Source organism: Panthera tigris, chromosome B3 (genome assembly GCF_018350195.1).
Source record: "Panthera tigris isolate Pti1 chromosome B3, P.tigris_Pti1_mat1.1, whole genome shotgun sequence".
Classification (NCBI taxonomy): domain Eukaryota; kingdom Metazoa; phylum Chordata; class Mammalia; order Carnivora; family Felidae; genus Panthera; species Panthera tigris.
This window is the reverse complement of record NC_056665.1, coordinates 104,944,381-104,970,900: the sequence shown is the minus strand read 5'-3', so window position 1 is coordinate 104,970,900 and position 26,520 is coordinate 104,944,381. Positions and strand designations below refer to the sequence as shown.

General features: G+C 37.6%; 1 protein-coding gene across 8 annotated transcripts in view; it reads right to left on the bottom strand.

The window, feature by feature from the left end:
* Window positions 1-567: 567 nt before the first annotated feature.
* KIAA0586 (KIAA0586 ortholog) overlaps window positions 568-26,520 on the bottom strand; it is a 112,455-nt gene continuing 86,502 nt past the window's right edge. For 5 of the 8 annotated variants that reach the window (XM_015543416.2, XM_007095234.3, XM_007095235.3 and 2 more), the window contains 2 exons: window positions 9,095-9,160; window positions 568-895 (listed from right to left, as the gene is read on the bottom strand). In XM_015543416.2, the coding sequence (XP_015398902.2) occupies window positions 744-895; window positions 9,095-9,160 (218 nt within the window). In that variant the 3' untranslated portion in view covers window positions 568-743. Of the gene's footprint in view, window positions 896-9,094; window positions 9,161-23,817; window positions 23,973-26,520 lie in introns of those variants that run through there. The other 3 variants (XM_015543414.2, XM_042989792.1, XM_042989791.1) reach the window with 2 other exon arrangements.

Genomic DNA, 26,520 nt, shown 5'->3' with positions numbered 1-26,520 from the left:
TTTTCCCGTCACAACTGAAGTTCGAATACACAGAGGCTTCAGTCATCCTCGACTCCATCAATGAGCTTATCACCTGGCTACTCAATCCCTGTCCCTGGAGACAAACAGCAGTTTCTCATGTATTCTTCCAAGGATATTTAATGCATACATAAGCAAATATATGTATGTGAGTTTATGTGTGTGTACACACCATCTATTTGGATTCTTCCCCACCCCATTTTGAACGACACGGTTTTTTTTCATTTTAACAATATTTCTCAGAGACAATTCCACATCGACACATAAACATTTTACGATTCTTTTTTGTACTACATAGTATTCCATTGTATAGATTTGCCATCACTTTTTTAGTTAGACTCTTATTGATAGGCATTAGATTGCTGCCAATTATTTTTGGTTATTAAAAAATTGGTATGAACAGCCTTGAGTAACATCATTTCATAATTGGAGATAATTATACCCACAGAATAAATTCTTAGATGTCAAACATGCTCTCTCCACTATTCCATGCTGCCTCAGGATTCTAAGAAATAACTCAGACTCACAATGATTCATATTTTAAATTACTTTATTTAAAAATTTTACCGAAGTACCCAAATTATGCTTTTTACTTTAACAAAAAATTAGAAATCATTTTTCAGAATATGCTCAAAAACCAAAATAGTCGGAGACATGGTTTTACGCCAGAGAAAAATGACTTCAAAACCAGTGGCACAAGTATTGTGCTGGTTCTCACTTCCCTTTCAGAAGGTATCTGCTCCTGAGGACTCCGTGTCCCCCTGGACGTTGCTAACGCTCAGAGACTGAGAGCAGTCCTCCGGCTTCACCGAGGGCAGCGTCACAGACATCTTGGCAGGTGACGTCTGTGAAGTGAAAAGTGGGACTGTTTTACCACCTATAAAAAAAGGAGAAACTCGTTCAGCTAAATAAGCATGTCCTGAGCATTTATGTGTTTTAAACTTTCTTAAATAATACGGGGGGATCAAAACAAGGATTGCATATGAGGTCATTTCTTTTCTCAAAGAGATCAGAACTTGTCTGAAATGAACCACACCTTCCTTCTTTCCGCTCCCACCCCTAGACAATTATAGACAACATTTTAAAAGTATGTTATAATCTCAACTTTTATGCCCTCCCCCGCAACATTCATATGGTGAAATTTTAATGCCTGACGTGACTACACTATACTCATAGTATTAGGAGGTGGGGGCTTGGGAGGTACTTAGGTCATGAGGGTGCAGCCCTCACAAATGGGATTTATAAAAGAGAGCCTGTTAGCCCCTTCCACCATGAGAAGGCAATCACTATGAACCAGGAAGAGGTGACTTGATTTTGGACCCCTGGCCTCCAGAACTGTGAGAAACAAAATTTCTGTTGTTTATAAGCCACCTGGTTGGTAGTGTTTTGTTATGGCAGCCAGAGTGGACTAAGACGGTACCCAAATGCCAAAAGTTGTGGTACACATGACAGATACCAGGCAAGACCAAGTAGGGTGAGAGCCTAGACCTACCCTCTTACTGACTGAGTAACCTTGGCAAAATGTTTCAGCACTCAGAATTTCAGTTCTCCTATGTTAATAGTACCGACCTTGCAGCGTGTAATGAGGATAGAATAGTCTCAGTAAAGAGCTTGACAACAGAGCTCGGCACTTAGTGAGTGCTCAAAAACTAAGAGTTACCAGCACCACTGGATGGTTCTATTTAATATAGTACTATCACTACTATTACCATCAAGTAAACCGCGAAGCCCAATTCAAAAACACACTGGAACAGCCCTAAAATAAGGGTTTGCTATTAAAGTTACAAAAAGAACGTGATTTTTTTTTTAAAGCCATGACGTGAACCATCTGAAAACCATCTGAAGTCAAAGGTTTCCAAGGCACTTCACTCTTTTTCCTACTCCTAAAAAATGGACACTCAACTCATGTCATTAATGCTCATTTCTGAGTGTCTAAGAGTGCTGTGCTATTAGCTAACAGAACTGATAGAAGGAAAGCAACGTCAAAAGAAGAAATAATAAAGTGATCATTCAAATATCATTGACATTTGACTTTGGAAAGCATTTTTCCCTGTAAAACAGACTTTTCTTCATTATCTCTACATTTAGCCAAATACAGAAGAAAGCTTCCACTCCGTGGATTGAGACTAGTGGGAGGCAATATAGAAGCTAGCTGGTGGCAGAGGAGACCCAGTCGGGGATGAAGAATTCATTAGTATGTTAAAAAAAAAAAACAATCCAGATTTGACTGTAAATGTCGTCTATCTGCCTATACCCTAATTCGCTTCTTTACGTTTAAAGCACACTGCCTAAGAATATGAAGAATGCCAACTTGGTATTATTTAAGACCACAAAGATCCTTGTTTCAAATTTTATGGCCTTACCATATATACCTAAGAATAATAAGTGTCTTAAAAACAAATTATCTTTAACAATCTTAGAGAAATCTGTGAGCCAAGAGTCGTAGTCATTTTTCTAAAGCTCCTTTATATTTTTCACATAGTTTTCACAGTAGTAAAGTGGATTCTCTGTTACATTTTTATAGGGACCACAGTAAAAGTAGAGTTCTGGAGATTTCAATGATGACTCAATCACAGCTGTCCAAGAAAATTGGAATACTTGTAAAAGCCAAATTCCTTTCATTTTAGGAAGTCTTATAAAGGCTTTCAATATTATGCCATTCCTTTTTGTTACTTGTGTCGAATTCATTTTTTTTTTAATAAAAGAGGGTAAGGTAATAAGACTTGGCATCATTATAGCAACATCATAAACTGTAATACCATAGTATAATCTTTTAAGAAGAAAACAATTTTGATGTCAACTTAAATAGAATAAATTTTTACATAAGAAAAGACTTTTTGAAATTTAGCTTTGTCGGGATATGATAAAAACTAAAATTAAGACACAATAAGAACCGCTTTTGAAAAAGATCAAAAGGGGCACCTGGGTGGCTCAATCGGTTGATCGTCTGACTCTTGGTTTTGGCTCAGGTCATGATCCCAAGGTTATGGGATTGAGCCCAGTGTCGGCCTCCACATTCAGTGTGCACAAAACCAAGAGAAGTATCTAAAATCAGAGCTTACTTCCTCAATAAAGTAAAAACTAACATAGAGCATAACTAAAGCCAAAAGCAAAATTAATTTTCAGCCCAATGTTCAATGTTATCTTCCCCCAATTAGAAAAAATCCATTCCTTTAGTTACTTGCATACCTGTCAAAAACCACACTGATACCAGATATTCTTCTTTTCTCTGTTATCTGATGTCACAAAACTGCTTTATATGTACCTTTATTTTCTATTATGTGCAGTAAATTACTGATTAAATTGCTCAATGATGTAACAAGAGCTATAACTATTTTTTTTTTCGGATCTTGAAGAAATTTACAAGTCTCAGAGAACATATTAAATTTGCAGCCACTACAGGGGCGCCTGGGTGGCGCAGTTGGTTAGGCGTCCGACTTCAGCCAGGTCACGATCTCGCGGTCTGTGAGTTCGAGCCCCGCATCAGGCTCTGGGCTGATGGCTCGGAGCCTGGAGCCTGTTTCCGATTCTGTGTCTCCCTCTCTCTCTGCCCCTCCCCAGTTCATGCTCTGTCTCTCTCTGTCCCAAAAATAAAAAAATTAAAAAAAATAAAATAAAATAAAATAAATTTGCAGCCACTACAAAGTTATGCTATTTTTCGTAGTTAATGCCTCATATTTACACAGCAATTCAAAATTTTACAAAGATCTTGTTCCCATCATCTTCTCTCATCCTGACAGCAATTCTGAGAGACACACAAGGCGACTGACGCCCAGAGACATTAAAGTGGGTTTTTTCAAACCATACTCTCACTAGCTAAACATCTCTACTAGACTATTGTATGTATGGAGCTGAGATGGTGCTGAGAGATTCACAGATGAAAAAGAAACAGTCCTCATCCTCAAGAAGCTCACAACCTAGGAGTGGCGACAGACATGTATAGTGATACTTAGTTTAAATGAAGTCGAAGTAGCAGTTGAAGTAGGATTTAAAAGAAAAAGGAAAAGAGAACAAAATTAAATCCATGTAAAGTCAGCATGTTAAAGGAACTCTGTTCTGCTGTCCAAGTATTGATGGGATTGGAGGAATGGTGAGAGAGAAAGGCGGTAAAGGAAGGTCAGGGTCAAGTTCTGTAAATGATGATGAGTCACAAAAGATTCTGAACAGAGAAGTAAGATGACCAGATGCAGTTTAGAAGAATTCCAACAGCTGCGTGGAAAATGAGGGAGGAGAGAGATCTATGGAAATGGTCCATGTAAAAACTGATACTTGCCAGTGGAAAGAGGTATTTTGTTTTTTATTTTTTTGTTTTTTTTTTTATTTTTTTTATTTATTTATTTATTTATTTTTTATTTTTATTTTTTAATATATGAAATTTACTGTCAAATTGGTTTCCATACAACACCCAGTGCTCATCCCAAAAGGTGCCCTCCTCAATACCCATCACCCACCCTGCCCTCCCTCCCACCCCCCATCAACCCTCAGTTTGTTCTCAGTTTTTAACAGTCTCTAATGCTTTGGCTCTCTCCCACTCTAACCTCTTTTTTTTTTTTTTTTTTTTCCTTCCCCTCCCCAATTGGAAAGAGGTATTTTGGAGAGAGACTCAGAACTAATAAAGAATTGAGTATGGCTCTGCAATTACAGGGTTAGTTGACTAAGGCAGGCAGTAAGAAGAACACAAACAAGCTTGAGGCTACGGTGGTATACAGAGGTGTGGAGATACTGGGATTAGTTATATACCTGATGAGTGTGGATGCCTATAAGATGTGTGAATGCACTTTTCCAGCAGGCAACTGGAATCAAAGGTGCCAAAGACTGTAAGGCAGTTTTAGAGACAGAATTAGCAGTCATCTATATAGAAAAAATAACTAGAGTAATGAGAACAGTAATCACCTAGGAGAGAAAATAGAGAAGGGAAATGAAGACAAAACTATAAGGAAGGACAAAGAAAGGTGAAAGAGAAAATAAAGAAAAACAAAAGGGAATGTCAGAGAGATAAGTAGAAAGAGACCCAAGAATGAAGAGTCACACAAAGTAACAGATGGTTTTCAAAAAAAAAAAAAAAGTCTACTATAATTCATCTAATTAATTCATAACTGGCAGCGCTGAGGTAACTCATTGCTTTTTGTCCTGTATCAAGTATCTTCATTGCCCAAAATATATAACTTTTAAAGGTGGTTAAAATAAATCCCATTGATGTAATATGCAATGGGAGGGGCAGGCAAGGAGAGGAGCAGTGATGACATTTCAAGCTTTCAAGTCCCTTTATGATAGGTCAAGTCTGGGGCCCAAATGAGATCTACTGTCCAGTCACTTGGGAACTGTCCCATCCAAATTGTCAGTGTGAGGCTTCTGGAATAGGGCAGAGCTGGGCTCATCCATCTATCCAGTCAACAAATATTGACTGAGCACTGACTATGTGCCAGGCACCATTCCAGATTCTAGAGATTTCAGCAGTGAAGAAAACAAAAGCTCCGATCTCACTGCCACCACCTTCCAGCTGAGTGTAGGGCAAATGACAAACAAGTAAGGAAATAAACATAGAACATGTCAGGAGGTGGTAAGTGCTATAAAGAAAAATAGGTGATGGCTAAGAGGGGTAGTGAGTGATAACAGACTCTGGGAAAGTTATGTAACTTCTGCAAACCCTAGTTTCCTCATCTTTTAAAGATAAGAGTACCTTCTTCAGGAGTGGGGGGTTTATGAGGATTAAATGAGATAATGCACACGTGGTGTTCTGTACAGTGCTGGCACATAGAAAGCACTCAAAATGGATTAGCTCTTACTTTTACATAACTGAAAACAACTATCCTAAGAGGCAGTGGCCCTCAGGATGGACTGAAAAAGGCAATCTGCTTTAGAGGGGATTACAAATGTTTCAGTGAAATGCACTAAGAAAAAAACCCCATAGCTCCAGAAGACCTCCAAATAGTTATGCCATTTCAACTCTAGTAATTGTGTGTTAGTCAATGAGTTGAGTCAATAAAATGCACCATTTTATCTAAAGTGTTTGTAAATGTGCATTTTGGAAAGACTTTTTGAAGTGTTCATTTACACAGGTTAAACAGTCATTTTGAACTTTAAAAGAGAACTTTTAGACGGGGAGCATTTTTAAAAATCGCTTTGATAACTGTTACCAGGCAAAAGCAGTAACCTTCATATCCAGTTATGGTCCTCACAGAATTTAATTTTTTTTAAAAGAAAAAAGACATCATATCTTAATAAATCATCATTAAATCAAACATAAATTTTCTACCTATATTAAATGTAGTTTGATGCTTTTAAAGTTTGACTTTAAAAATTTCCACAGTCATGTCGTTACTCTATGATGTAATTGTTTCAACAGCTGTTTTCAGAGTTTTTTTTTTAAAGAGACTACTCCTTGATTCCATGTACGTCATTTAACTTGGCATACATTTAAGCTGGGATACCATTGAGTCAGACGGTGTATTTGAAGCTTCCTAAGACATATTTTAATATATCTTTTAGATGTTTGAAATTCAATTATTTTTGCTTTAATAATATTTAAAATTCATAAAGAAATTTTGTTTGATATTGGATTTCTAAGACTAAGGAACAGAAAAGTTAAAACTAATTTATTCTAAGTAATACAAGTAACAATACAGGATTTTTAAAAGTTATTTATTTATTTTGAGAGAGAGAGTGTGTGTGTGAGCACAAGTGGGGGAAGAACAGAGAGAGAGAGAGAGAGAGAGAGAGAGAGAGAGAGAGAATCCCAAATAGGCTCTGCACTGTTAGCGCAGATCCAGATGCAGAGTTCGAACTCATGAACCGTTGAGATCGTGACCTGAGCTGAAATCAAGAGTCAGACGCTCAACTGACTGAGCCACCCAGGCGCCCCAATAATACAGAATTTATAATGCCCACTTAAGATTTTGCCTATGAAGTTGTGTTTTATGTGCAAAAGAAATTTTTGCCTATATGTTGTATGTTATATTTCTAAAAAACATGCCTAATGCTGTAAAAGCTTTTTGGGTTTAGATAATGCATTTCATCACCAGGTTTCAGATTCTGACTCTAATCTTCAAACATTTGGTAATCCATTATTCTATCTGTGTCACTTGCATACTGAGAGGAATCCAAACAAAGCATTCTCTCCTAACACATGAAACAAGCAGAGAAAGAAGGAAAAGTTTCTTTAACAGCTTTATAGAAGAAGAGTATAGATCTCAAACTCTTCATTCAGATTAAGTAACACACAAGGCACAAGTGATATATACGAATCTGTGGCATTCTTCTGTGATATGATGAATAGATAGCTGAATGACTTTAAATTGTTTGGATTTGGGTTTTTCTACATGAAAACAAAGATTGGTTTCTTATAAACTACAAATTTAAAAGTAAAATTAAAAAGGAAACAAATGTAATCGTCTTTAATCCATGTACATAAAGGATCTTAAGCATGGATGAATGACCAGGATCTGCGAATGCCCTGAAAAATTATGAAGTTATTTTCACACAAGTACAGTCTGGGAGGGAAACAGATGGTCATAGCTTTCAGTGCCCCGCAAATATTTAAGAACCACCGACTTAAAGGATATTCCAGCCCCATGTGCAAGTGAATCACATTCTTTGAGCTGTTTTTCCAGCACTAGTGGTGAAATACAGGAATTCCTGTCCTGTTAATTGTGGATGCCTTATTCTCTCTGAAGATAATTTGGTAATTTGCACTTACCAAACTGCACTGTAATTATTTATGAGTCTGTCACTTGCTCTGAGTAATATACCCCTTAAGAGCATGGACTGGGACTTCTAGTCTTTGCTGTCTGACTAGGACAGTAGGTACACAGTAAGTATCTGTGGCCTTATCATCTCAATCGTTATTTGCTTGTGGGTCTGTTCCTGTTGAACATGTGCTTCAGCAGGACAGTGACTTTGTCTTATTTACCTCTGCATTCTACAAAGCTTTAGCATAATGGTAAGCACACAGCGGGCCTTGCAATGATTGCTGAACCAAACTGATCGGCTTCCACCTCAGCAGTCTGTGGTTTCTCCTTAACAGCTTGCTTACATTCGCAGCGACCAGATCCTGTCTTTAAAATCAGCCCTGAGTTCCAGCAATGCAGTTGCTTCCCAGCTGTCTGTGAAAATGTTACAGTATTTCAGCTGTATTTTATTGAGCTCTTGAAGCATTTTTCCTGTCCACCCTGGGCTCATCTACTCTCCCTTTAATTCCTTGTTTAAGCAGCTGCTAAACTATCCTGCTGTATTCAATTCTCCTCACATACTTACCCAGACTCTACAGATTTTGCAGCACCATAGCTTCGGTGCTTGAGAACAAATACTATGAGTCTATATGAAGAAGGTGCCTGGTCATTTGATGTGAAGTACAGTATGTGATATTTTATTTACCTGTGCTTTCCAGAATTAGTCCCTGTTCAACACTTCTTGTCTTACTTTCATGTTTAAAAGGGTGATTTAAAATGCTGCCCTCGTCTCCTTCCAAAATCTGTTCTAGACATAGAAATCCTATTGCATGTTTTACACTTACTATTGCTTCTGTTTTTAAAATGAATTGACAAATGCTTATTTTGAAATGTATAATTTAGGATACAGATAAAGCAGTTCCTATAGGAAGAATAAATGTATTGGCACCTGTAAAAACAACTCCAATTCTTTTTCCTCTAAAAAGCAATAGTTAATGTGAAAGGTTTGTTTCTTCTTATGCCAGGTTCCAGCTGCTTCACTTTGTTTAAAACTGACTTCAAAGTTTAAACACTGTCCTGTCCCAACAAATAACCTCCCCCAGATGGAATTATCTTGAGTACTATCCTTAGTGCTCTGGATACCACACCTGCAGCCTTTTAATTCAACATTTTATAAACTTTCCAAAGGGAAATGAAACATTTTTTTCTGTCCCTTAACTTATGCTTTTTGCAGGGTTGAGTTTAGCACAGGGAGTTCTATTACCGGGGGTGAGTTTACAGATATTTGAGAAGAATCTAAAAAGGTGTAATTAGTATCTCAACTGTGCTGATTATTGTGAAAGAAAGCATAAGAAAATGGAAAATCTGAAGAGCTCCAAGTTCAACAACTTTTAATGTAAAAATCTTACCTGTAAATACAGATGCGAGGTACAGATTGGGCTCAATTTGTGTCCGATCCATATCACCTGATGAAGCTACATTGAAATTTTTTTCATAAGAAAATCCATTAGGCCTAGAAATAACTATGATTCCTTCCTCTTCACTAAAAAGAACACAAACTACATGCACTCCCACAGTTACTCTCATAAAACCAGGTAAATAGAAGCCTGATCTAATGGCCTTAATATAAAAAAGGAAGTTAAACAGCTGAATTTTAATCATTACCAATCAAAAAAAACCCACTTTACCTAATGGATTATTATCTTTATGCATCAAAAACGAGGGAAAGGGGGAAACAAAGAATCACTAGAGAATTTGCAATTTGTATTAACTAAGAGAAACTCATGGACCATTTCTTCCAAGGTTAAAAGTTTTTGCAGATTCTCTTACTTAGGGATTTAATGGTTACAAAAAGAAGTTTAGAATCTCCCTCACCTGGGCCAGTCTGGGGCATCCTGCCCAACACAATCTATGTGAAGCAGCCAGTAATGTTGTCAGAGAACAGAGAAGAGCAGTACACTGGTACACCAAAGCCGAATTTTAATATCAAAATGAAGTAGGCTGGGGAAAAACTATGGCTAGGGAATTATGAAGTCAACTTAAATAACTGAAGAAAGAAACCTGTAGCACATGTGGTTCTCTAGCCCACAAGGCACCCTGGGCACCAAGGGCTTGTGCCCGTGTTAATGGCATGCTGTGAACCTGTGCTCTGCAACACAGTCAATCAATAACTATCAATATTCGTTATTTCAAACAGATCTTTAGGGCAGAATGATTTGGAAAAAATTGAAAGATGGTATAATCAGTATTTTCTGGTTTTCTCTAAAAATCAGCATCTCTCAAGTTTCCTTTACTTCACAAAAATTTCAGTGGATTTGGAAAAAGATATTTAAATGAACATTATTTTAAGCAATGCATCATTGATTAAAGCAAGCAATAGATTCTCACTGGTGACAAACATTCATGTTAGCTATTGTAATCATCCTGTTGGAAATCTAAAAATTAAGTATGTCAAAAAATTAAATGTAATACAGATGAATGAAGAAAAAAAGCTTACAAAGAATGGTTTTAGAAGAAAATATAGGTTTTTTTTAATATTTTTTTTAACGTTTATTTATTTTTGAGACAGAGAGAGACACAGCATGAACGGGGGAGGGGCAGAGAGAGAGGGAAACACAGAATCGGAAGCAGGCTCCAGGCTCTGAGCCATCAGCCCAGAGCCCAACGTGGGGCTCGAACTCGCAGACCGCGAGATCGTGACCTGAGCTGAAGTCGAACGCTTAACCGACTGAGCCACCCAGGTGCCCCAAAGAAGAAAATATAGTTTTATGAAGGTAAGATTGTGGGCAAATACAAGTTATCTGTTATATTGACAATCTGCAAATAGACCAAAATTAAACATCCAACTCTGATGTTGTTTTAAAATAATCTTTACATGTATTAAAGGTGCTTATTATGATGTTACTATATAAACACTGTCTATTTTCACTTCCTACTCTGCCTCTAAGTTTCTGAGAAAGAGGGAGAGGTTACTGCTTGGCCCCTTTACAGCTACCTTTCTGATTCTACCCAGCACCTATAGTACAAAGGTGGCCACAATGGTACCAATCAGTCCCACCTCAGAGGCCCCTTCTGTTGAAGAACCACTTTTTTTTTTGTAGCAAGTAAAATTAAGTGGCAGCCTGCTCTGAAGTGATTGCTTCAAGGCCCAGAATTTAAACTTCTCTATTGTGTTATAGTAAGAAATAAGCAACGTCATCCCCTTTTATACCAAACAGAGCTGGGTAGAAACTAAGAAAAGAAAAAGGAAATCTACCGTAGGTCTAGCTAGGATTCCATTAACATTTTTTTTTATGTGTCCATCATTATTATAGGAGGTGTTGTAAAAACCACAAGGAAGAGTAAGACAGTCTTAATCCTCTTTAACCATAAAGACAAAACTACAGAGTTGACAGTAGTGAGCAAATCTTCCAATTAATGCTCCTGTTCTACCTCAAGTATAAGGGATTTTAAAGACTAACAATTAATTGAGCTCTCTGCCTGTTAACATCATACCACTTCTAGCTGTTAATGTTTCCATTCTGTAACTCGAATTCTTCTTCTATTCTTGGTAACTTCTCTTTGCCTCTTCTTGTTCTAGTGCCTTCTTTTTTTATTCTCTTTAAGAAAGTGCTATATATTGTACCTGGCTGGCTTTGGAGAAAGGAGCTGTGAAACCTCTTCTAAACAGCAATTTTCAACAGGATTGGGGTAGGGAGAAGGGAAAATCTGAATCGCTTTTGGGGCTTTTTCTAACAAGGCCTCCCTTCCATTCTGATAGGTCCACCCTCCAAAGGAGGTGTTCTCCCTCAATGGGACTTGCCGCTGCAATGAAACACCTCGGAATTCTTAACAACCTAAATGTGAATTTTATACACTGCATAGTCTTTGCAATAAAAAGGAGCATGTTTTCTAATATTCAGATTCTTTGCTTAACAAAAACATTTTCCTGAAACTTACAAAAACAACAGCTTATTTCTGCTTTATTAAAACAATGAATTTTAACTCAAAAAAGAATAACTATTTCATTACTCCAAACCAAAGCATACTTAAGTCATTTCTTTATATCCAACAAAGCAGCATTAGTAAAAACATCCAAATGGAAATAATATGCTAAATCTGTTATTATTTTAAGATGTGCCTTCAGTAAGTCATTTCATAGGCTGAAGTGATTTACTGCAATGCTGGGATTTTCATAAAAGAAAAGAAAAAATAAATGGTTTCCCTCCATTATTCTTCCTTATTTTCCCTAAGATGCCTAATTCAGTCCTTTATGTATAGTTGTTCAAGAAATAGCCAGCCAACCAATGTTTCTGAAACCTTTATATCACATGGATATACTACTCTGTGATCTTTTAGAAGTCATTTTCTGGAAAAAAAAAAAAAAAAACGCCCATTTTATTCTATTCAGTCTACACTGTAGTATGAAAGATAAAAAAAAAAAAGTTGCAAGTAATTGACAAGCAGACATGATATTCGAGAGTCAGCTGTAAGCCAGTAGGTAAGAGCACAAACCTGGAAGCTAAACTGCCTGAATGCAAATCACCGTACCAATGGGGGCTAGCTGTGACCCCTGGGAGAAATACCACCACTTGGTGGGATATTACCATTTTGTGCTTCAATTTCTTCTTCTGTCTCATGGGTTTCTTATGATCATTAACACAGATTATATATGTAAATAACAGAGCAGTGACGACATTTGTTACTCAACAAATGGTACTTTTATTATTTTGTGGCTTGTGATTATTTCGAAATAGTTTGGGACAGGGAGATTTTTGTTAAAGAAAAAGCAACTTTGCTGCTCATATATTACAGCAGTAGAGCTGCAAGGGATCCCCGAGATCATCTTATCCTTGCTAAGATGGTAATTAAGATTCAGAAAGATTAACTGACAAATCAAGGTGACATATTAGTAAGAGGGACTGAGCCCAAAGCAAAACAGTTCTTTCATCACCTCCCAACTTTTTCATACTCTTCTACTAGGCTATGTCTTCAGATACTGAGACCTGTCAGAACAATCAGAAATTCTCTCTTCTACTTTTAAGAAAATTACCAAGGAAGGAAACATAGTATAATGTTTTAAGATTTAAGAGCACAGCCTTTGCTTTCAGAGTTGGACTGCATTTGATTCCCAGTTCTGTCATATATTAGCTATGTGTTCTAGGGCAAAATACGTCAAGTCTCCGAGCCTCAGGTTCCTCAAATACAAAATGAGAATAATATGATCTACCTAGCCGGGTTGATGATGGCTCTTAGCAGAGTACCTCACATACAGGAAGTATACACAGATGGTACCTACTATGTGTGGTTGATATTATAAATGTAAACAAAACTCTGCCCAAAGTGGGAGACAGTCTTGATTTCTATAATAATTTCTCCTAACAGTAAAAAAATAAAATAAAATAAAATAAAATAAAATAAAATAAAATAAAATAAAATAAAAAAGCCACTAACTCAGTATCAGAGTCATCTATTGTCATCTGTCCCTTTAACAAGTAGCTACCTCATAATTCACACTTGCTGGGTGAGGGGGTTCACTGAAAAGGTGAGTATTGTGCTTTGCAGGTAAGGATTCAAACACACTGTATACTCTGGCCAACGTGATTTAAAACCGCTTCCCAAACTTGTTGTCTCTTACACTTCCTCATCCTACTGCTCAAAAGTGAAGAAACATAACACTCATTGGTATTTAAGTCAAAGGCTGAGAAGGGAAATTTTCCAAATATTTGATCTACAAATTTCTATGGAACTTAGCAGTGGATAAAGCTAAATAAAAAATTGAGTCACAAATAACCTAAGCATATAATTTATCCTTTTTCCTTTACTGCAAAAGACAAATGTGTTAACCTTTATCTAAATGTTTAAAGATATCATGACATCAAAACAAGTAATCTGAAATGGAACCCAAGGCTGGGAAAGCAGGGACACTGCTGAAAAAGCTTTAAATGAGGACACACACTGGTTACTAGGCTACGGTAGCACTTGTATACTATGCTTCTCCCAAACACTCACCTTAGTTCAATACTTCAGCTTTTTATCTAAATGGGCACTCAAAATCTTGTAGCTACATGGTGCCCACTTGAAAGGAGGCCACATTGTTATATTTCTTTTCTTTCTTTTCATTTCGTGTTATTGTATTTCACAAGGTGGTATTTAAAAGGATAGCAACCCGGGCTTTACAATGTTTGTACTCTTGTATTTACAATTTTTTTATTATTGGCTTGAAAGTTTATCTTTTGGTTTTTAATACTATCTTTAGTAAGAATCACCACTACAGCAATACTTAAATCTATACATTATTATTTTAGATTATGATTTTAAATAAATTCTCTATGGATTATTTAAGAAAACTGCATGGCACTATATGGCTGTTAAGGATATAAAGATGAAGGCATCAAATAATAAATTTTTTAGCCCACAAAGCAAGAGTTTTTAAATGGGTGCCATCCAGAATATGAAACAAAAGCTAATAAGGAGAAATCTAAAATGAATAATGTTTAGAATACCTGGATGTTGTATACCAATTTGAGTTCACTGGGGAAAAAAGGGACCATTATTAGAGTAGTTAAAAATATATAAAAAGAAATTAACACCTTTTAAACAAATAATCTGGCCAGATTAAGTTACTCATTGGCTGCCTATCTAATATGTATACCATTCTCTCCAATAATAGCATTTTAGAAATCATATCTTGGCAGCGTAAAAGCTTATAGTCAACTGCCAAGGAGGTGACTGGTAATTTAAAAAATAGATGACCTACCTACCTGAATGCAGACCAAGCTTTATTTGAATGACATACATTTAATTATTAAAGCTCACTAAAAACCATTTAAGTACTTGCATGTATTGCTGTGTGGTGTTATGACAGAGTTCCTACCTTTTAGGGGCAGGAATGTCTAGAGGAACATTCCAGCATTAAAATTTGGTTGAGAACTGAGAGGTAGAGTAGACAATTTTATCTACAGTGCACTTCCTGTTGGTTGAATAGCCTGTGACACAGCTACTAAAACAAATTCCTGTCAGATAATTCTTTATAAAAGCATGCCCTAATAGTTTGAAAACAAAAAGAATCTTAAAAATTACAATAGGCTTGCCTCGTGAATGAAGCCGTACATTCTGTGTGATTTCATTTATTTACAGTAGAAAAATAAGAGGACTAGTCACAGGACGGTGGTTATCCTCGAGGAGTGGGGGCTGTAACAAAGGCAACATGAGGGGGCTGTGGGGGGTGGTGTGCTGGCAATGTTCTGTTTCCCCCAGCTGGGTATGGATTACACAAGTGAGCTTCATTTTGGGAAATTCTTTCAGCTGTACACTCGTGATATGTGTATTTCTCTGTGTATATACTATACTTCTGTTGAAATTGAAAAAACAAAACAAAACAAAACCCAGTAGATTAGTTTCAGCAATTGAAAGGTGATTGCTTCACAGTTCTGAACTGTTTTCCAACAATTGGAACAGCCAAATAACTAATTTTACCAGCCGTTAACACCAAGTGAATAGTTGCTAACTCACAGGCCATACTGCTAATGACCAAGACAAATTCCTTTCTGTTTCTTTTTTTAAAACCTTGAAATACCAGGGAGCTGAAATTATTCAGAAGCGGAAGGTGAATTTTGTTGTTGTTACTGTAGTTGGACTCCACAGGACTTACTACTTACGGGATACTTGATGCTCTGTAACAATTAGCTACTCAATGTATTTGAAATCATAAACTAATATCATTTTACCTAATCTTGAAAACATTTCTAAAACATTAATACCTTCTGTAAAAGTCATTTAATTCTTTTTTGGTGCAAAAGAGTTTTGCTGTTACACTTTATGAAGCAATGTGACATCAGAGCTACATTTAAACACAACTCTTGGGGCGCCTGGGTGGCTCAGTCAGTTAAGCGTCCGACTTCGGCTCAGGTCATGATCTCGCGGTCCGTGAGTTCAAGCCCCGCACCGGGCTCTGTGCTGACAGCTCAGAGCCTGGAGCCTGTTTCAGATTCTGTGTCTCCCTCTCTCTCTGCCCCTCCCCCGTTCATGCTCTGTCTCTCTCTGTCTCAAAAATAAATAAATAACATTTATAAAAAAATAAAAAATTAAAGAAATAAAAAAAACTCAACTCTTATTCAACAATAACTCGTACAACTTTAATGACACACGGCCACAGATTGTTACAAAAGGTCACTGTTATCCCATTCTTGTAAGTGACATCTGATGGCTAACAAAACTGGAGGCAAAGTAACTCCCTAACAGTTACTAAGCACTTTGAACCCAAGTGCTTCTACAGTTTGCATACAGAACACCTATTTTCTGAGATGGAGATCCTTCCTAAATATGAAAACTTCTCCAGGGGCGCCTGGGTGGCTCAGTCGGTTGAGCGGCCAACTTCGGCTCAGGTCATGATCTCGCGGTCAGTGAGTTTGAGCCCCGCGTCGGGCTCTGTGCTGACAGCTCAGACAGAGCCTGGAGCCTGTTTCGGATTCTGCGTCTCCCTCTCTCTGACCCTCCCCCGTTCATGCTCTGTCTCTCTCTGTCTCAAAAATAAATAAACGTTAAAAAAAATTAAAAAAAAAAAACTTCTCCATATTATAGCCTGTGACGATCACTAAAATGACACCGTATTATCTGTGTAGCTTTTATAGTAGATTTTGCCATATCTAGTCATTCCTAACTAAATTTGGAAACAAAAATTAAATGTGACACGGTGACCAGTTTACTTCCCCAAGGCCAGGCCGGGTACCTTTTGAAAAAGAGTGAAAGAATGAAAAATGAGCTTTCAAATCCAGGAAGCCACTAGAAAATAAAAACACCACCATTCCAGATCCTAAAATTAGAGCTTTAAGGACTTTCTGTTGACTAGTAAGTTTTTGGGGGGAGGAGGTGGCGGGGAAGGGTGGACTCCTGCTCACTGTACACACGACACCAATGGGAATAAGGGCCAGTCCAAGTTCTACGTTACCATCACTCTGGGTAATAGCTCCAAGCTGCGAGGCACAGCTGTATAGGCCCTGCCAGCAAGGCCATCGCAGCCGTGCTTTGATAGCGTGGGGCCCTGAAGTGTCAGGATATAGAGAAGGCAGCAGTTGTTGGCTGTGAAAACAGTCTGATACAAACCAGATGGGAACTTACTAGATGGGCAACACAAAGGAAAACAATTGGCTCATTCAACAAAGTCAGGCCCCTGCCCCAGAGAATTCACAGAAGACAATAACAGTCACCCAGAGTTGATGCAAACAAGAAACAGCCATGTGGTTACAGTTTAAAGAATTGTTTTTCCTCAGACTAAACAAAGTTTTGATTTCTAATTCTTGTATTCATTAATTGTAGTTTGGTGAACGAGCCTTTCTGTCAAAGACAAATATTTCATTTATATAATATATACTTTTGTGACACCAAGAGAAATACATGGGGACATAGAAACTAATTTTGTGCTGTTTCCTACAAAGTGTTATGAACATAGGCTAAGCTCTTTCAAGAAACTGGAAAACCTAGAGAGTGACTGCTCGTGCTGATGCAGCGATTAGAAAATACCCAACGTAGTATTTCCATGACTTCCTAAGTCTGATTTGTTTTGATGTAGGCAGAATGACACAAAAGGCAATAATCACAAGGTTCTCAGAAGTACATTTCTACCTAAATAATTTTTTCTGACTTCATTATATGGGAAGTATTATGGCAATTATATTCACGGGGAAAAAGAGCCAGCATTCTCCCTAACCTGACTGTGTGAATCTCCTCACACTAAAAAGTGCCAGTTGACAAGTACAACCGAGAGTAACAATTAGATTTTAGGGCACCTTTTTGGCAATGACATTTCACTTAAAGACTTCTATGTATTGCACAACAGAGTAATTTGTTCTGGTATTTGAAAACATAGTATATAGCATTCTAGCTTAAAATAATTCACAGCTGCATCCTCCCCCCTCCCCCCCCCCCACTGGAAATCCCAGCACAACTTGGGCCTCTGCATTTACCACTAATTACAAAATACACCCAAGAAAGCCTTCTATCTGTAATCATCATTCTTTGGTGATGGATAGGAGCCTATCAAGGAAGCTGAAAATAACAGTATTTTCATGCACATGTTTGAACATATCTTATAATGAAGTAATCCTGTTTTGTTTTGTACATTTATAACAAAAAATAATGAGGTTTCACAGAATTGTGAAAATTAATGTTGCACCTGAGACACAGCTCACATTTCCAATTTACATGGGCTGTATTTCCAGACTTTTCACTAACTCTTCCTGCCCTAAAAACTGAGGTCGAACACTTAGAGATAACTTTCCTGTTGCATGAGATCTTTCATCCCTGGCAAGGTAATTCTGAAGTAGACCAGAGAAACAGAAGTGGGGTGACAACTTGGTGTGTGGAGGCTGATGCCATCGTAAGCATTTCCAGCCATATGCATTTCCCCTTGCTCTCTGCTGCACACACATTCACACCTTTTTTTTTTTTTTTTTTTAAGGTCTAAATTAGTATGTGGCAATCGTGCTGGATAACTGACCATTTTGACTAAATTTACTCATCAAATCCAAGAAATCGGTCTCTGCTTATATTACAAGCTGAATTCCCCTGCAAAAAGCAGGAAAGGAAAAACTAAAAAGTGTTATTTATTGAAGTGTTACATAGAGGAAATTAAGAATAAATTTGTCAGTTCTGCTAAAACTTTGTTAAAATTTTTCTCAGCACATGGAATCAACTCTCTCACATAATGATTAACAGAGGCAGTTTGTCTTGGGCTTATCAGTAAATGTATTTGTTAGACCCTGGGTTAACTTATGAAAAAAAAAGAGGTTGTTACCATTTCTATTATTAGGCGTACTGATAATTATTTTCACACTTCTTCAGAATCTGTCCATTTCTACCTTAATGGGATGCTTATATATATAAAGATATCAGCATAATGAATTGGCATAAATTTTCTAAGAAAAAAACAAGTAATTACATTTAATAAGTTTTACTTCATAAATAGATCTTGATATGATTTCAGAGAGTAAGACAAGGGCCAAATCATGCAGGGTCTTTTAGGTCAAAGTGAGCAGTCTGGACTTTATTCTGATGCAAAAAGAAGTCTTTGGAGGTTTCTGAGCTGGGAGTCATGTGATCTGACTCATATTTTTAAAAGATCACTCTTGCTTTGAGTGGATAATAGACAAGAGGGGAGCAAAAATGTATACAGGAGAGAACAGTTGAGAAATTTCTCAAGATAATACTAAGGTTGAAAAATGTTATGCTTAAAAAATCAACTGCACACCTGCAGAAGGCAGAAAACTTAGCTTGATATCAAGTCACTGAAAAAAACTCTTGGTCGGTTTTATTGGAACACTGGAAACCACAGTATTGAGCAACAGTATTTAATAACGTCTGTAAACATTGAGATAATCTAAGAGAAGTGAGGTTAACCTCTCCGAACCTCTGCTTTCCCAACTGTATAATAAAAGTAACAACAATAAGAAGAAAAACATCTGTACATATTCACAAGTTTGCTGTGAGAATGAGAGCTACGCTACATGAGACTTCTTTGTCATCTGTAAAGCACCTGACAAATGTTGGTTTCATTGTTGTGTGTTTGGGGAAGAAACAGATCTACCATACTTGGTGATGACTGGGTTCTGTCCCAGCAAAACTTTACACAAGATATATACTGACGGGAGTATGGTCAAATTAGTAAGGAGCTTGGGAACAATATTATATAAGGAAGAGTAAAAGGAACATAACACACAGACTTTGGATTATGATTGCTGCCATCAAAAACTTGAAACACTGTCCCACTGAAAGACCTAACACCCAAAAGGACAAAACTAGAACCAATAGTGAGAAGTTATGGAGAGGTGAATGTTAACACAGAAAGAATAATTAGTGCTTTCCAGCTGTAAAATGTACAGCAAACTAGCATGTTCCCTATACTGTGGGGTGATCATCTGTTTGGTCTAATTTCCCTTTTGCTGGCTCCCTCTCATTTCTCTTTAAATCTCGAAAGTGTCGGGATCTTAAACCTGGGATGCTTCTCTTCCCTTTCTGTACTCAGTCCTTAGGTCATCTCCTCCATACCCACAGCTTTAAATAGTGTCCACACAATCAACTCTCAGATTTACAACCCCAGTCCCAACCTCTTCCCTGAGCTCAAATAACAAACTGCCAACCCGATTCTTCACTTGGAGATTTATTAGGCTTCTCAAACTTCACATGCCCTATGCAGAATGACTGGTTTTCACCTCAGTCTTCCCAGTAAATGACACCATCATTCACCCGGTAACTTTTGGAAACTTAGGAGTAATTATCCTTGCCTGTGCTATCTACTACACTACACATCTGATCCACTTTAATAAATAATTTTTGAAATGAACTCATTCTTCAGTAATTCTATCAGGTACACCATCAATATATAGAGCCGGAACGTGACCACTGCGACACCCCCACCGGGGCCCGTGCCACTACCATCTCTCATCTTGATTACCGCAAGTCTTCCGGTTGGTCTCCCTGTTCCCAGTACTGTCTTCCTATAGTGTGTTTTCCAGCTAGCTGCCAGGGTGATCTATTTAAAAATGTAAATTAGAATTTGCCATTCTCCTGCTCAAACCTTCCACAGGAATCTCATCATACTCAGAATAAAATCCAAATTCCTTCCCAGAGACTTACAGGGCTCCATGTGATCTGCCTACATTTCGTTTCCCATTTCCTATCACTGCCCCCCTTGCACACTCCCCTCCAGCCACGCTGGCCTTCTTGCTGGGTAAGAAACGGATCTACTATACTTAGTGATGACTGGGTTCTGTCCCAGCATAACTTTACGCAAGATATACTGACACATCAAGCTCATTCCCACCTCCAAACCTTCATTCTTCCTAATCCTTCTAGATGGAATACTCCTCCCCAGGGGGTTGCAAGATTTCCTCCTTCGGTTCATTCTCTGCAAATGCGACTCTTTCAAAAGAAACTTTTCCAACCAAATGTTTTAAAGCAGCAAACCACTCACCTTGTTCTCTTCATTCATGACCCTGCTTTATGACTTTTTAATTGACACTAGAAGTGCAAATCGCTATCGATGTTATTTTTTAAATAAATAAAGCAATACCTTTAAAAAATGTTTTGTTTTTATTTGGAAATAATATAAAACTTGGAGCAAAACTGCAAGAATAGTATAAAGAAAGAAAGCTCATATATCACTTACCCAGATTCACAACTGTTAACCTCTTCCCCTGTGTTTTAGGTTCGTGTGGTATTTATCCATGATTACATTCAGGTTATGCACTCTTGGGTAGAATACTACATGGAAATGTTGTGTCCTGCTCAGATATCCTACCTGGATAGCACACAGCGTTTATCTGCCCCCTATGGTAATATTAATTTTGACTGCCCAATCAATGTACTAGCTTTTGTTTTCCCTTTCAACTAATGAACCAATCTATGAGGAGATACTTTAAGACCACGCAAATATCCTTCTCCTCATTAAAACTTCCTTCTACATTTAGCATTCACTGAGGATTCTTGCCTGAGCTAATCTTTACTAGGGTGGTTGCAAAACGCTGGCTTTCCAATATTAGTGCTCACTCCACATTTGTCTGTTGACACTTGGCATTCTTCTGTAAACCCTTTATTTTTTTTCACAGCATTTATTGTCATCTGAAATTTTTGTGAATTTATTTAATATTTATAGGGATTTCAACTTTTATGTTTACTACAGTATCCCAAGGTGGTGAACAGTACCTGGCACATAACAACTACTCAAGAGTGAATGAATGAATGAATGAATGAATGGAGAGAAAGAGAAAGAAAATTGTTAAAAAAAAAAAAAAAAAAAGGCCCCTGCACTAGATGGGACAATAGAGTCAACTAATACATTTGATCCAATACACATTTACTGAGAACCTACCATATAAGGTGCTGTGCTATAGAATGTAGGTGGAGCAGGGATGAATGAAATAAGGTGACTGTGTCTAGGAAATTTCCTTCCTAGAGAAGGAGACAGGCTGTAAGAAAATACCCTTACAGAATATGACACTAATGAGGGCTAGAAGTGAAATATATGCCAAACGGTATGGGCCCTTCAAGGACACAGAATGGATCAAGAATGTCTATAGGGGATGGGGATGTTGTGTCAGAGGGCAGGGGAGGGGATAGTTCTAAGTAAAGACACAGAAAAAGGCATGGGGGTGGGGGTGGGGTGGGAGCTCAGAAAATACAGGGAATAGGGGGATGAGGGGCTCAGAAGGAATAGAGTGATGAGGTGTGTATGGCTACACATCACCTGAAGGATCATGAAGCCCATCCCTCACTCTGCAGATGAAAAATAAATGATCCTGCTTATTCTACACTCATTCCCTGTCCCATTTGCTTCTCCCTTTTCTCACCTGAGTGCCATCCCTAACCTCTTCTTTCCCCTCCTCCCTCTTCCCTCTCCACTATCTCCTTACCCCCCTTTTCCCTTCTTCTATTCCCTCCCTTTCTTTTCTTTTCTTCTCTCAGGATGACATCTTTCCCCCTCTCCCTCTGTCAAGAGTAGAATGAGGTGGGATCGAGGCTGCAGGTGGAAGTTACCTTTATAGAGGGAAAAAAGCATAGCTCTTTCTTCAACCTCAAAGTAAAAAATATGAAAAGACTAAAGTAGAGCTATAAGAATTTGGGGACAGAATAGCTATAAATCTTCACATTCGAAAGAACAGACCTCAGAAAAGCAAAAGCATGCATTAAAAGAGAATTGAGGGATAAACATGGGATTAAGGATTTGAGGTGAAGGGCTGGAATAGGTGCTATCTGGGAGTGAAGGTCAATATGAAATTAGTAAAAGAATTCCTGGGGAATGGCAAAAGTCCCACTCAAGCCCCACGGTTTGCTAACAGGCTATAATTACACAAATAGCATCATCATCCTGCAGGATTTGGTGAGCAGAGAACAAAATCAGAGACCCTTGAAAGCAGGAGGAATGCAGAGTGGGGATTAGCATAGATCAAAGAGACATCAAGTCTTGCATGGTGATAAGACAGAACTGAAATGGGTTAACCATATAGGTCAGGCAAGATAGGAGGCCCCAGGAATAGCCAGTCAAGAGAAGTAAGACCAAGTAATTGGAGGTCCCACTACAGGTGGGAGAAAGAACACATGACCAAAGTGGTTCTGTTTAACTGAGGCACTAGCTACTTCACAGTATCCGCTCCAGTGTCCCATTATGCAAATTAGTCATGTTAGGGGAGGAAGGAAAAAAGAGGCATTAAGCTGTATAACGAATAAGACAATTATCCCTACACACTTCAAGGACCACAGCTGCTCATTATTCCAAATATATAGGCTCACCTTTGTTTACAGTTAGATGGGGAAAGGCTAGGGCCAAAGGCAAAAATTTGGGGGCATTTTACATAAATAAAATCTTATTCTATAGAACATCAATAATAATAGTGGTAAAAAGCAAAATTATTATGGATAAGAAACTTTATTAACTTTTCTACATAATAAAATAAATTATGTAAGTACAGGGGTGCCTGGGTGGCTCAGTCAGTTAAGCATCCGACTTTGGCTCAGGTCATGATCTCATGGTTCATGAGTTCGAGCCCTGCATTGGGCTCTGTGCTGACAGCTTGGAGCCTGGAGTTTGTTTCAGAGTATGTGTCTCCCTCTCTCTCTCTGTCCCTCCTCCGCTCATGATCTGTCTCTCTCAAAAACAAATAAAAGTTTTTTAAAAAGTAAAATTTTAAAAAATTATGTAAGTACAATAAAAAGGAAAAAAATGTTTACAAGAACAAAAAGGAAGGTTACTAGGGGTGACAATGAAATTATGTTGCCTTTTGCCATCAGAGGTGTATGGGGGGGGGGTGGTATTTCCTAAGAAATTTAGTCGTTTTTAATACCTTCATGTGTACCTGATACTGCCCCTAATCTTTTTTAATATATTTTTTTAGTTTATTTATTTATTTTGAGAGAGAGAGCACAAGCAGGGGAGGGGCAGAGAAAGAGGCCAAGAGAGAATCCTAAGCAGGCTCCACACAGTCAGTGCAGAGCCCCACATGGGGCTCAAACCCATGAACCGCGAGATCATGACCTGAGCTGAGCTCAAGAGTTGATTGCCCAACCGACTGAGCCACCACCTTGGCATCCTTGCCTCTAATCTTAATCTTTACTTTTAATCAGGATGCCACAGCTCAATTGTTGAGCTCCTGAGTTATCAGTTTCTCTCTTGGATTTAAAGATGAGAGAATTGCTGACAGAAGGAATTTACTAAAATACTCACTTGCCAATAGATAGGATTACAGATTGGAAATCCCCTTGGTTTAATAAGCTTCAGTATATTTAGTTGCCCAGCATGCAAGTCAATGGAAAGTTCTGTAAAATAACCCAAGATTTTATATATATCTTCAATATATTCACTGGAGAGTGAAAAATTGTGTTGAAAATCAGTTTATCTCCCTAACACTGTACAGACATGTCCCATCTATAACATTTTCTTGCAAACATCCTTAAAACTCAGGACCAATTAGAGGTTCAATTCCTAGCTGTTAAATAAGAGCTGATTACAACATGAGTATTCCAAAAGGAGAAGTGTCCTAGAGACAATCCTGCTAATCACGGCTAATATTTTCATAGCTCTTAATACGTGTCAGGTCCTATTCTAAGTGCACTGCATGTCTCTACTATATCAACACACACACACACAGACATTAAGTATCTTACCCAAGGTCACCAGCTAAGGATCAGCGGAGCTAGGATTTGAACCCAAGGCAGTCTGACTGCAGAGTACAAGCTTTATGTTGTAGTGCTTCTAATTCTATAGTAGAACAGAAGTCACAAGAGTATCTGGAGTCATTAAGCAGTATTTCACAAAGGGTGGTCTTCCTCCTCCTGTACCAAAATCACCAGGGATCCCAGTTAACATTCTGATTCCCAGGCCACACTCAGGCAAACAATCAAATTCTCAGGGAGAGGTGGGGATCTAGATTGAATTCAGAGTGCCAGAGATTCCTACGTCTGTGAAGGTTTGACAACCACTGTATTAGAGACTAACAAAGAAACAATCTAGTCGTAGTTCATCCTGTAAGTATAGTAAGTCTATATTACTTCTCTATTCTAATTCATTCTGAATTGAAATAACCAAGCTTCTTTTTTTATTTAGGGTAGAAGTGGGTTAGTAGAATAATCTGTTAGTTGAAATAATCTATCTAATTTTGTTTTATTTATATAAAACTAAATTTGCCAAAAAATTAAAAGATTATTATATTGATTAGAAGAATAGCATTTATAACACATTAACTTATAACTGCAATTGGTTTTCTTTGGGGAATGGCAGTGTAGTATAGTAGAAATATTCAGAAATATTTCAGTAATATTCAGAAATATTACTGATCTAAGAAGATCAGACGCTACCACTAATCGGAGTTATGATCTTTGGTTCTATTGAACTGGATGGTCCCTCTGCCTTCAAGATTTATGAATCTAGGGGCGCCTGGGTGGCTCAGTCAGTTGAGCGTCCAGCTTTGGCTCTGGTCATGATCTCACAGTCCATGAGTTTGAGCTGGGCATCAAGCTCTCTTGCTGTTGGCACACAGCCTGCCTCAGATCCTCTGTTTCCCTCTCTCTCTGCCCCTCCCCCCGTTTGCACACTCTCTCTTCTCAAAAATAAGTAAGTAAACTTAAAAAAAAAAAAAAGACAAATCTACCTCACTGATAACCTACATTTACCTGTACAATTATTACTTTGGAAAATTAAATTATTCTTTAGTGGCTGATGAATAAAAAGGGCACTAAGTTAATCTATTACTTTAAATTATATTTTACATCAATTTGATTTCAATAAAAAAATCATAAAACCTTTAAAGTCAGGTTTCAGGAAGTCTGGCTAAGGACAATGAAAGGGTTGCAGAGGTTTCTGGAATGTTGGCGAGTCTTCAAAAACAATGCTGGTGTATGCTTTTGGTGAGATATGTTTAACGTCAAAGACTTGAGAAAAATCTAAGCTCTCCATGTACAGTGTACAATTAATTCTACAACAGGAAAATTAAATAATTTCCAAACTTAAAACTCTTACAAAGAAAAGGAAATTACTTTTAGTGCCAACAAGTGAAAATGTTATGGAAATCCTTGAGCAGTTTTCATTGTCTTATTAAACAGATCTTCCAGATCAATCCTTTTATATATTTTGCTCATTCTGATGGAATATCCTTAGTTACACACATTTATCTCCATGATTACATATATCTGTGTGTGAATAAAGAATTATATATAATATATATTCTTTTACAAAGGTGTAAATCCTTTCTTGTAGGAATAAACAGCTGAAATAATCATCTGTGTTAAAAATCCATTAATGTGCCAGAAAAGTATCTTTTCTCCCATGGATTATGCCCCCCGCCCTCCAAACATCCTCACATAAAATGGAAGAAATGTATACACATAAAGACAGTCAGCAGTGGACCTAACACGTGTTTTTTTCATCACTATAAGAAAAAAGTGACAATTTGACAGTACGATTACATAAAGTTGTTTCTCTTTTCATATTTAATAGCATTCTAACAAATTATTGGAAATGCAGTGATTTCAAAAATTATTCCTCTTAACCACCCTTTTCTTCTCTTTATCCCTTGAGAGTAGTTGCTTTGTCTTATTCCTCCCTCTAGGTCCACAGTGCCTTCTACAGTCCTAAACATGAAAAGCATGCTGGGAAAGGTTGACCAAAGAATGAATATACACTGGAATATTATTCAGCCATAAAGAGGAATGAAGTAATGATATGTGCTACACTATGAACGAACCCTGAAAATGTGTTAAGTGAAAGAAGCCAGACACCAAAGTCACATATTGTATGATTCCGTTTATATAAAATGTACAGAGTGGGTAAATCCATAGAGACAGAAAGCATGTTAGTAGTTTCCAGGAA